Source organism: Heteronotia binoei, chromosome 5, assembly GCF_032191835.1.
Source record: "Heteronotia binoei isolate CCM8104 ecotype False Entrance Well chromosome 5, APGP_CSIRO_Hbin_v1, whole genome shotgun sequence".
NCBI lineage: Eukaryota > Metazoa > Chordata > Lepidosauria > Squamata > Gekkonidae > Heteronotia > Heteronotia binoei.
The window spans coordinates 91473682-91486827 of NC_083227.1; the positions used below are offsets into that span (position 1 = coordinate 91473682).

Here is a 13146-nt window from a genome sequence, read left to right on the forward strand (position 1 = left end):
GGGGACTTTAAATCAAATGGAATACTCCTCTGCATGTATACTGATCAAATCTAGAGTGTCACACTTTGATAAATGGAGCACCAAGTTTAAAGTTCGTAGGGTAAGCTCCTTGTACTATTTGGGTTTCCTTATTCCAAGGTCTCTGTCTGCATACTGCAAATTTTTAACTGTCCCCAAATATAGAACACTTTACTAAGGCTAGATTAAATGTTTTACCACCAGAAGAGTTAGCAGGCAGGTTCCTAGGGATTCCTAGGGATTCCCTTCTCAGAACGATATTGTGACTGTAAATCAGGGGATACTATTTGGCACCTTTTCATTGACTGTAAAGAACATGAATTTGCCAGAGACAAATGAATCACAGAATGCATTCAGAAGTGGGGATGTGTCTCGGAACAAGAAGTAAAACTTTTGGCTGATACTGATCCAAGTGTAACCCTTGCTATGGCAAAATGTTTATCTATAGTTTTTAATGACCTTTTCCCTTAAGGATGTATTTTATATTTTGTATTTAGAATCTCTGGTTATTTGGTTATCTTTTATATTATTGGATTGTATTATTCTGTATCTTTGAATTACTGAATTGGTCTGCTTGTGACCCATTGATCAGTGACAGGGTTGCCAAGTCCAATTCAAGAAATATCTGGGGACTTTGGGGGTGGAGCCAGGAGACATTCGGGGTGGAGCCAGAAACAAGGGTGTGACAAGCATAATTGAACTCCAAGGGAGTTCTGGCCATCACATTTAAAGGGGCAGCACACCTTTTCAAATGTCTTTCTTCCATAGGAAATAATGAAGGATAGGGGCACCATCTTTTGGGGCTCATAGAATTGGACCTCTTTTATTATTTTAATTTTGCTCTTACATCAAACTAGAGGGTTTATAGTGCTATTTTAAACTGTAGTAATTTCTAAAAAAAAATGTGACGATAATCTCATAGGGTTGAAGGCCCTACTGTGCAAGCAGAAGGCATTTACTCTCAGTCACTGAAGTGTTGCCAGTTCATCCTCATCAGTGACCCTGTTGTGGTTTCAGAATTAGTTTTAGGGAAACTGAATTCCCTGAAGTGTATTTTGTGGGATGCAGGGAGGTGGAGGTGTTTATTTTACTCCCAGCTTGCAAAAGCAACAATGCCTTCCTTCTATTTTTCAGTGGCATATTTGTGTCAAGACCAGTTTCCTCCAGCCAGTTGCTAACAAAGGGTATATTTTAAATTGCAGGACAGAAAGCTGACAAAAGCGGAGAGGCAGAGGTTTAAAGAAGAAGCAGAGATGTTGAAAGGTCTTCAGCACCCGAACATTGTTAGGTTTTATGACTTTTGGGAATCATGTTTAAAGGGAAAGAAATGCATTGTGCTGGTTACAGAATTGATGACCTCTGGAACTTTGAAAACGTAAGTTTAGTGGACAAATGGTAAAGTTCACCTTAATGATAAAATGTATTAAGACCAGGGCTTTTTTTCTGGGGGAATGTGATGTAATGGAGTTCTGGAACCTCTTTCTGGAAACAAAATTCTAAAATAATGTTTAAATATTCATGATGATGGGCACCTGTGTGTTTTCCCTTCATTTCCCTTTTGAGAGTTTGGGCACTTCTTTTTCCAGAAAAAAAGACAAATCACTTGCTTTTCATCCATTGCCTTTCTAATATCTGCCTGGTTTTGAACTTGATTAGGCGATAGGGATAATTTAATTGCCCTTATCTCATAGTTTGTTTTGTTACATAACTACTAGCAGTCATGTCCTTGTTTCCTCTCTTCTTTTGTTCTGTACATGACACTTTGAATCTATGAGTTCATCTTTCATACAGTTTGCTATTGTCATAGTAAAATAATGCTTCACTGAGGCTGTAATCACACACATTAAATAATGCACTTTCAATTCACTTTCCAACTGAATTTTTCCAGTTCACACAGTAAAATCCACTTGGAAAGTGGACTGAGAGTGTATTATTTAGTGTGTGTGTGATCACAGCCAGAGATAGCAAGGAGAGAACAGTTTAGTTTACTCAACATAGTAGACATATTCTGTTAACCTGAATTAACTACTTAGTGTTATGTGGCACAGACAGAACAAACTTTTAACTACTCTTTGAGAATGTACTGTATATTTTACTTAAGCACGTGAATAGGTGAATACCTTGAATATTTGAAATGTACAGGCCTGCATTGTAATTGCTAAATTTTGATATATTTGATATCAAGTCAAAACTAATCAATCAGTTTGCAGAGACAAAAAAAAAACAAGAAGTAACAAATGAGAAGCCTTGGAAATAAAAACCATTTTCACCTGGCTTTGAAATTAAACAGATTAGATGCTATGGAAAGTCTATGCAAGGGTGGCCAACAGTATCTCTCCAGATATTTTTTTGCCTACAACTCCCATCAGCTCCAGCCAGCATGTCCAATGGCTAGGGCTGATGGGAGTTGTAGGCAAAAGATATCTGGAGAGATACCGTTGGCCACCCCTGGACAGGAAGGGCAGTCCAGAATTGAGCGGCTACCACAAAGAAGACTATATCCCTGATAGCTACCAAACTCACTTTAAAAGATGGATGGACATGCAGAGATTTCAAATTATCTTAAATGATGGACAGGAGTATATAGAAGCAGGTGATTTTTAAATACTGTGTTCTCAGACCATTGTCTTTTGTCTGAAATACCCAACGTAGCATTTATTCTGTCTGCTGTGTTTCTACTTCAGTTATCTGAAGAGATTTAAAGTGATGAAACCAAAAGTCCTTCGTAGCTGGTGCCGGCAAATCCTTAAGGGTCTCCTTTTTCTGCACACCAGAACACCACCAATCATTCATAGAGACTTAAAATGTGACAATATTTTTATTACTGGACCAACTGGCTCTGTGAAGATTGGTGACTTAGGTCTGGCAACTCTCAAAAGAGCTTCGTTTGCCAAAAGTGTCATAGGTAAGCCTATTTCATAGTTATCCCTCTCATTGTGTTTCATAAGAATTGTTTCCCTTAAAATTTCTGTATTTTTTAAAGTCTAGAAAACACTGTGACATAGATGCATCAACAGTGGAGTTTTAAAACTTTTAACATATTGCAATTTCAATAGAATGTATGTTGGAGTAAAAATATATTGCTTTATTGCATTTAAAACTTTGGGGTTATATCGTAGTAACTATGAGGCCCCCTCCAGCTCTCTGCAATCTCCCCAAACCCCTAATTTGGCAATAGAACAAGATACATCATAGAGATGCCATTTTAAAAGAAATCAGAAATCATTGCCATCCCTTCTAGTGCAAGCTCTTTTATTAATGGACCTTGAACGTTTGTTAGGGAAAGCAGTGTTTCCCCATTCTCCCTTCTTCTTGTGTCCCCTCCCCTCCCCGCATGCTGCATCTCATACTGTTCTTCAGGTCCCACTGCCTTCAGAAGCAGCATTTAAGAGACTGTATGGAGAAGCAGCAGAGAGCTGTTCTGTGAACTCTTTTCATCCACAGTTCATTGGATTAAACCCAGTGTCTTCATTTTGTAAATTCTGTCTTCATATTATAAATATGAAGTAGTCCTTTCTGCAGCATGATTTTTGCAGCTTGCTAAATGTATAAGTGTGCAAGCTAGAAATTATCTTTTGAGAACAAGTTCTGTCATAGTGTCACTTAAGTTCACAATGCTCTTGTTAGTACTATGTTTCATATTTCCTAATTTCTTAATATTTCATAACCAAATTACAATGCATTCTTCTATTTACTTCAGCCACAAAGAGACTAAGGTGACTAGTATTTGTTATTGAACAGAAAGATTTCACACTTTCCCCAAATGATTGGACTGATAAATGGTGTCTTTTTATAGGAACCAACATACTTATATTGTAACAAGCCAGGGACCCATGAGACTTGCACGGAGGTTCCATCCTCCCACCATGCTGGCTCGATTCTCCTCCCCTGCCTGTTATCCTGCCCACTCTGCAGATCACAGTATTGATTCCTGTGCGGCTCCTACTCCTCCCTTGCCCATTTGCATCACTGCTGCCTTTGTGAATTATGTAAAAGCAAAGGCACACAGCCTCTGTACAGAACAAGATCTCAAACCCATGTTTTACAATACTGTTATTTATAAAACATCTCGAAGTAAACTTCTATAACATTTATATATATATATATATATATATATATATATATATATATAAACAGAATGCACATATGAGGAACGGGTAACTCAAAATGTTGACAATTACACTTTACATAAAGGGAGCCTGTCCCATATTTTAGCGACTGCCCTCCATTCCAAGTAATGTGGAAATGCCCATCTCCAGAAATGTCAATTACACAGTCCATTATGATTCCGCAAAGTCCAGGCTCAGCTTACGAATTGTACCATTCTCCAACCTTGTTTCACTGGAGCTTTATCAAAGTTTAATAGATAATAAAAATAATTCATCAGCAAGTCATATCTCCAAACACTGCAACCTTCCACATGGTGAAAGAGTTCTTCTTATAACAGATGCAGGGGTTCCACACACTATTATACATCCCATCAACAGATTCAGGGCAACAGCAATAACAATCAACACCCAAATTATGACTAACCCCCCCCCCCCAATAGTTACTGTTTAATAATTGTTTGACAGTTTATTCAAAGTTGTCATTTGTTCAGATATATGTGGGTTTTGTCAGTTGTTAAGCATGGTTATAAAATGGAGTTTCTGGATCAACCAGCCCTGTCATGTGGGTTATATGCCAGGAACAACCAGTTTCTGGAGCTGGTAGCTCAGTTGTCAGACCTTTTAGCTAAAGGAGCTATAAAGGAGGAATCAGAAGGCCAACATGCTATAGGATTTTGATCTTGTTTCTTTGTTGTGAACAACAAAGATGGGGATCTCAGGACTATCCTTGACCTGAGAGGGCTAAATGCATACTAATACCTATGCATACCAAAGTTTAGGATGATTTTTTTGACGTTTCAGAAAATATGTGGTTTGCTGTCCTAGACCTCACGTACTGGAAATACCTTCCATTTGGCTTAGCCATTGCCCCTAGAAAGTGCATGGCAATGGCTTATCTGCGCATCCAAGGATGCGCAATTTTTCTGTACTAGATAACTGGTTACTAGTCTCTCAAGGCAAAGAAGTACTAGTCCAACACTTGTATTAGTCACCACTTGTAAGAGTCTAGGGTTACTTCTGAACTGAAAGAAATCGCACTTTGAGCCTACTGAGATAGTCCAATTTATTGGAACACTTCTGGATTCCATACAGAATTTTTTTTACCCAGAGAGAGGGCAATAAAGATAAAAGGAATGCTAGCAAGGGTACAAGGAAAGAGATTTCAACCTGTACAATCAATCCAACATTTCCTGGGGCTGTTGGCTACAGCTACAGTGGTGGTTCCCTTCACTAGACTCTTTTTGAGGGAATTGCAATTGTGGTTCCTCAGATGTTATTGTAATTGGCACACACCAAACACTTGTTCCTCAATTCCGAGAAGCATAGTGCACTCATAACTCTGGTAGTCCTGAGACAGTAACTGATTTCTCAGGACAAGTTTTAGAGTTTGGACATCCAAGGTAACAGTCACTGCTGATGCCTCCTCATGCTTAGGCTGGGGGATGCATTAGGTCATGAAGTCCAAGGGAAACGGTCGTCCTCAGATCAGCACCTTCACATCAGTGCACTAGAATTATCTGCAGAGAGGCACAGGAGTTGTGGGAAGCCACTGTCACACTTCAAGCAATCCCTTGAGCATACATATAGTGGGTGTGAGGAATACAGAAGCCAACAGGCTCAGCAGATGTTTCAAGGACACTTATGATTGGATGATACATCCCAAGTACATCCTGCCTATATTCCCGAAAAGGGGGATCCCTTAAGTGGACTTTTGTGATGCAAGCATCCACTCAAGCTCCAGAATTTTGCACCCGAAAGGGAGTGGCTCAGGTTCCCTGGGAAATGCTTTTCAGGTGACATGGTTGGGGCCCCTATTCTATGCTTTCCCTCCTTCTCTTTGGTATGGAGAGTGCTAGTAAAGATGTAGGCGGGCCACACCAGCGTATGCCCATTGCACCCTTCTGGAATAGATGGATTTGTCTCCTGGAGCTCTTGCACCTGACCAAGGGGAGCCACATATTCCCTCAATAGGTCACAGACTTCAACACAAGGTCCCCCGTGGCATCTGGATGTGGAAAATTTGCATTTAACAGCCTGGAGGTTAAAACTCTGAACCAGGGCTTCTCAAGGGAGGTACTTACAGGCCAGAAAATTTTCTTCAAGGTCCTCATATTGCAGGAAATGGTCTCAGTTACAAAACTGGATCATTCACCAAGGGCACTGCGCATTTTCTTGGCAGTTACTGTTAATTTTTTGAATATCTACTGTCACTGGTTCACTCAGTACTGTCAGTCTCTTTAGTAAAAGTTCATTTAGCAGCTGTATCCATTTTCCATTTTAAAATCAAAAGTCACTTTGTTTTCACAGACAAACTGGCTCAGTGCTTCTTAAAGGGTTTATCTAATATGTTCCCTCTAGTCCCTTTTGTGACTCGGCAATGGTCCCTGTTGTTGGTATTATCTATTTATGGCAACTGTGGGGCCCAGACCTGAAAACTTTATGCTTGCCATCTTGAAGCTGTTATTAAATGGGGAACTCTGTATAATCTAGTTAAATTGTTTTATAATTATGTTTTGATTGTTAAATGCTGATTGTTTTAACATCTGTGCTGTTACCAACCTTGTGCCCACTTGTGGTGAGGGTGGGTTAAAAATTAAATAAATAAATATTAATATCCTTGATGAAGACCCCTTTTGTGCCATTGTCTTCATGTTCTTCAGCCCATTTATCCTGGAAGGCAGCATTCCTGGCAGCCAACACCTCAATAAGGAGATTGGGTGAGATATACCCACCGTAACTTAAAGTTTTTAATGAAAAGGTGGCATTACATCCCTGTCCTAGGTTCGTAGTTAAGGTAGTGAGCAAATTCCATTCAGCACAGGAGATATGCCTTCCCATGTTCTTCCCAAATCCCATCTCTCAGGCTGAGAAAATATTACACACATTCCACCTCAGAAGAGCACTTCTTTATTACCTCAACATAACTAAATAATTTAGGAAAGATAGGAGACTTTTCATCAGTTGTTGGGACCCAAGGAGGCAAAGTTTCTTCAGCACAACCACTGTCCAGTTGGCAGTCTCTGCTACTTTCACGTCATATACATTTGCAGGGCTCCTGTATCCACTACAAGTCAGGGCCCACTCAACTAGGTCTAAGGGCTTCTCAGTAGCCTTTTACTACAATATTCCTTTGGCAGATATCTGCAAGTCAGCTACATGGTCTTCAGAGGAGACTTTTGTTCAACACTGTGGATTAGACCTGTAACCGAGGAGAGATGCAGAAGTGGGAAAGGCGGTCCTGCATTTGTTGTTCACCTGAGATCATCACACCACCTTCATAAGTGAGAGGTTACACATGAAGATGGACAATGAAAACATTGTTGGATTTATCTGTAACTGTTGATCATTGATGTCTTCTTTGCAGACACACATTCCCTTCCTCCTGCCCCACTGTACGGTCTCTATAAATATTGTCTGTTGCATACATTTTCTTTGTGTAACTTTGGAGTTGACAGTAGCTCAGTGGGAACTGAGGGAATGGGAAGCAGTCTGCTGGAGGTAGATTGGAGTTTTGGCAAGAAAACCCATGCATGCACAATTGCCTCTGGGATGGACCACCACAGTTCTGGAAAATTTTAGGCTTAAAATTAACGTTCTGTGGTACGCCTATGTGGGTGCAATCTCAATGTGTGTCTGCACAAAAGACATTGATGAACAACAGTTACAGGTAAGTGCAACCATAATTTCCTAAAGAATTCACTATGTTAATTTGCTTTATTCAAAAGCCAGGCTCTGAGGCTTATGGAGACTCCTGAGACATCTTCATCTTAATACCCTAGACATACAAACCCTATCTCAAAACATGTACTTTTAAAGCCTGCTTTCACCTAGAGTCTGGTCCTTATAAAGTCTCTTGCAACAGGAATCAGTAAGTTTCACACTCTGTAGGCTCAAACTCTGACTCAAAACTGACAGTTTAATCAGTTTTCTTTTTCAGCCCCCAATCTGGCTTCTTCAGCCTTGCATGGTTCCTTATTGGCTGTTAGCTGCTGTGTCCACACACTAAACAGATATAGAGGGGATTGCTGAGAGAAAGGGGCAGGACCTTTGGCCATCCATCAAAATTATTGATTTCTTAGTTTTTCTTACCTCTTTTTCTAGAGTTATGCATAAAAAGAATTTTAAGGCATATTTTGTGTATGTGCACATATGATTTCTATTTTGAAGAAAGTTGCATGAATAGCTACTTCAGCTCCCTGTGTCATTAAATGAAGTACGATAAACCCTCATTAGATTTTCCACATGCTAAATACAATTTGCATCATGTTTTACAATTTGCCTGATGTTCTTTGTGTTGCAGTGTCCTTGACACTTCATAGACACTTTACTATTGTTGACAGGCTGCATGCTTCCAAAGAGGAGTGTATTGTTCTATAACTGCCTATTCTACAAGACTATTGCATTGAATTATCAAGCCCCTCTGATCTCTGTGAATTGGGTTTCTTCTGTACTAATGTGTTTTCTGTTCCTTTTGTGGCTTCACTTCTTTGTATATTAAGGAAAATTATGCAGGGATTGTAAATAACCTGCATGCAAAAGTTTTGATGTAGTCTTAGAAGTATCTCTTCAGGCTTTCCACAATGACTCAGGTGTATGTCAGTAAATGAATACATCCTTTTAGTAGTCCTTCAGCTAACTTATCATGGGGGTGGGAGATGTGGCATGGTGCTATGGTTTTAGAATCTTATAATCAAGATTAACTGTTTCAGTCATAGGAATTAATGTACTGTATTGAGATTGGACATACTAATTCTTTGTGTAGAAGAAGAAGATGATATTGGATTTATATCCCGCCCTCCACTCCAAAGAGTCTCAGAGCGGCTCACAATCTCCTTTACCTTCCTCCCCCACAACAGACCCCTGTGAGGTGGGTGGGGCTGGAGAGGGCTCTCACAGCAGCTGCCCTATCAAGGACAACCTCTGCCAGAGCTATGGCTGACCCAAGGCCATGCTAGCAGGTGCAAGTGGAGGAGTGGGGAATCAAACCCGGTTCTCCCAGATAAGAGTCCGCACACTTAACCACTACACCAAACTGTACTTATTCCTTTTAAATGCCTTTTGTAAACACACTCTCTTGATTTGCTGTAATTGGGCTTAAAGTGCACACAAGTTAAATGTAAGAAACCAAAGTCATTTGATCCACTAATATTTATTTATTTACAAAATTTATGTCCTGTTTTTTGACTCAAACAGAACTACCAAGGCAGCAAGCAATTAAATGCAGAACAGTATAAAAGACATCATAAAATGAGTTAAAGCCACACAATATAAAAATATCACACAGTATAAAAATCAGTAAGTAGAACATAGAGCAGGAAGGAGAGGTCATTAAGAGAATGCCAAACAAAAGAAAAAGGTCTTCCACTAGTGGTGGAAGACAGTGATGGAAGGGTTAAGACAAGTATCTCAGGTTGAGAGAGCTCTAGAGTTTGGTGTCATGACCAAGAAGAGCCAGTGTGGTGTAGTGGTTAAGACTCAAGTGGCAGACTTTAATCTGGAGAACCAGGTTTGATTCCCCTCTCCTCCACATGAGGCTTGTTGGGTGACTTTTGGTCGGTCACAATTCTCTCAGAGCTCTCTCAGGGTGTCTGTTGAGGGAAGGTGATTTGTAAGCCACATTGAGACCCTTTCAGGTAGCGAAAGCAGAATATAAAAACCAACTTTTCTTCTTCTCTTTGGTTGAGTGGAAAGCACTTTCTATGCATGAAAGGATGTTGTTGGATCAAACTCAGTCTTCCTGTTCTGTTAACCAAAACTTAAATTTCAAAGCTTTCTTTGGTTTCATATTTCCACCACTCAGATTTGCCTTTGTAGCTTCTGTCTTTTCAAAATATCCATTTACATGAAAGCAGAGGTCTTTACTACATCATTACAAGTCCATTTTCTAAGCCAATGTCTTTGTACTGTTTGTTTGCATAGGTACTCCAGAATTTATGGCTCCAGAAATGTATGAAGAGCACTATGATGAATCAGTGGATGTATATGCTTTTGGAATGTGTATGTTGGAAATGGCTACCTCAGAATATCCATATTCAGAATGCCAGAATGCTGCTCAAATTTATAGAAAAGTAACTTGTGTAAGTTATTTTTGAATATAGACTTTTTTCTTCTATTATTTTTTGTTAATGGTTTAAATATTTTAATATAATACAAATATTGTTGAGGACAGTCTTTAATAAGCTAATGTCTTTTTCTTCTATCCTAATTGAAACAACCCATTTAATTTAAATTGTATACTGTAAGCAAAAATATTCCTTAATAAATTTCCTTTAAGGTGAATTTTATGCATGATTGCAAGGTATACTTTTGAGCATTATTCTGAATCCCTTCCTTGTATAAGCAGCACATGTAGAGACTCAAGAGCCACCCAAAGTTTAGGAGTGGATTTTGGGGGAACTGGGCCTGTAGCCAGAAGGAGAAGGCATGAAAGATGTATTCCATTATGGACATGCCATACTATCTATCTGCTGGAAAAAGCATTGCAATGATTGTCTTGTTATGGAATTACAGTAATTTTTATGGCCTCAGCAGCTGTCAGTTTCAGTTGGTGCAGCTGGGAGCAATCACCAATACAGTTGGGCAAGGATGAACTGGAAGCACCAAGCCCAGAGAGGGAACAACAAACCACAACAAAATTGGGCACTGTGCTGGCCTTTGCCTTCTGGTCTTCAGCCTAACTGGTGCCATCATCTTACAGAGAGTGCTGGAGAGGCTTAGGAAGATCTTCAGGAGGAGCCACTTAGGCCATTGACCCATGAGGATTTTTCCCAGTGGCCGTAATGGCCAATCAGTGCCTGGAACCAAGCTGGAAGAATAGTGATGAATGCAGTAGACTCATTTGTTATGAGGCCAGATATAACATAAATATCACTTTGTCAAGCTGGGCCATGCATACCATAAAATGTAATACAAGGTACTTGAAAGATAAACTTTATAATAGTGATTTCAGATGTTGAATGGCAATAGCAGATGAATGACAACAGCAGACTTGATTGAATTAGGCGTGATATACAGAGGGGTAGTAGGCATTAAGATACCAGCATTGGTAATGAGACAAGAAACCTAGAAAACTTCTGGGGGAGGAAAATGTCGAGCTGAGCTGCTTCTCATAACGGGAGCAGGCTGGAACTTCTGTTTGGGATAGTGGAAGGCAAATTAATGCCTACTGCCTACTTTTCTCAGTCAGAGATTAGTCCAAGATATGCACAGGAAACTTTGAGGAGATTTACCTTGGCTAAAAGGGAGTCCCGGGGGGAGGGGTCTCTGGGAAGAGTTGCATTTTCATCATCTGCAGAAGTTTTCAGAGTCATTTATTTGACATAAGCTTGACAGAATCCTAACCTTCTTGGACATTGCTAAACATCTAAAGCTACGCAAGACCGGTGGGAACTTGGATAATTGAAAGAGAAGGTACAGATTACTATCTTTCACTCCGGGACTATTTACAATTTAATGGAGTAAATTTAAAAGGTGGGAAATGAAAATCTAGAAAGCTTGGAAGAAGACGGGAAAAAGAGGTGAAATTTGGACTTTGTAAATATAAAGGACAGTGCTAAAAAGTGGAAAGGAATTTATTGTTTGGTCTACTTGCAGTTTTGAAAAAAGAGCACTATCGTCACTGACCTTCAGCATATTCAAGCAAAACAGGAAGTACGACAAGTATTGTGAGATCTCCTTACTAGTGTGAATGAGACTTTGTGGCAAGTAAACCAGGAAGTAGTGGATGGAAAACCTACTCTAGGAATATAACACCATTGAGAAATAGCGGCGACCATTGCTTGGAGGTCAAAATTAAAATAAGGTTTTTAAAGTGTTCGGGACATTAAAAATTGTTAGAATTAACTCAGAAGACGACAAGAAGATAAGTATTATTGGACATATTATGTGTGTGGACTTTAGAAGTTTTTAAAAGGGAAAAAAATTGTAAGGAGCAGCAAAAAAGTCACGGCCGCCATTTTGAAACATTTAAAGACTTTAAAAATAAATATCTTGATTTTGGGAGCTTGGAGGACGGCGGAATTAGGCTTATTATAAAAGGCAAATCCTATTCTTTTGAATCTGATACTTGAATTTGAATTTGGGGAGGTCTAAATTTTCGCTGTTTTTTAAATGTCAGAACACAAGCAACCCTGTACAAGGGCTACTTCATTAGACAAAATGCAGGACCAATTAGAAGCAATGGAGGCCAGAATGATGAGAAGTATGAGAGAGATGATAACTGAATCAAAAAAAGAAATTATTGAAGAGATTAAAAAATATATGGAGGATCTCAGAAAGGAAACTGAGTAAACATCTAAGAAAGTGCAGGAGATAGAAGGCAGAATGAAAGTATATGATTCCACCTTGTTGAAAATGCAAGAAAAAGTGACAATCCATGACTGCAAACTGATGGAGACTCAGATACATCTGAGAGGAGTACCCGAAAAGGAAGATGGTGATCTAAAAGTATATATAATAAAAATAATTGCAGAATTATTAGAGGAAGATCCTGAAGAGACTAAAAACATGTATGACTATATGTTTAGAGTGAATTCACTTTCCCCCCTCTCTCGGCTTGGCTTCGCGAACGAAGATTTAAGAAGGGTGCAATAGTCCACGTCTGCTGCAGGCTCGCTGGTGGCTGACAAGACCAATGCGGGACAGGCAGGTCCGGCCACAGTGGCTGCAGGGAAAAGTCTGATTTAGGATTGGTGCTGTAGCAGTGCGATTCTTCCTCAATCTCCTTTTGTCCTCAAGACCAGCTATGCGTGCGTTCTCAAAGGAAGAGACAGCCTGGTGGATGGTATGTCTCCATGCTTTGCGATCTGAGGCTAGGTCAGACCACTGGTGATGGTTGATGTGACAGGTGCCAAGGGATTTCTTCAAGGAGTCCTTGTACCTCTTCTTTGGTGCCCCTCTATTTCGATGGCTGGTGGAGAGTTCGCCATACAGGGCAATCTTGGGAAGGCGGTGGTTTTCCATCCTAGAAATATGCCCTGCCCAGCGCAGCTGCGTCTTCAGCAGCAGTGCCTCGATACTG

The 13146-nt window shown here is 39.8% G+C and overlaps 1 protein-coding gene across 3 annotated transcripts in view; it reads left to right on the forward strand.

Moving 5' to 3' along the window:
• Positions 1-13146, forward strand: part of WNK2 (WNK lysine deficient protein kinase 2) — a 199118-nt gene that overhangs the window by 77956 nt on the left and 108016 nt on the right. For all 3 annotated transcript variants that reach the window (XM_060239813.1, XM_060239815.1, XM_060239814.1), the window contains exons 2-4: positions 1221-1393; positions 2703-2923; positions 10047-10204. In XM_060239813.1, coding sequence (XP_060095796.1) covers positions 1221-1393; positions 2703-2923; positions 10047-10204 — 552 coding nt within the window. The remainder of the gene's footprint in view (positions 1-1220; positions 1394-2702; positions 2924-10046; positions 10205-13146) is intronic.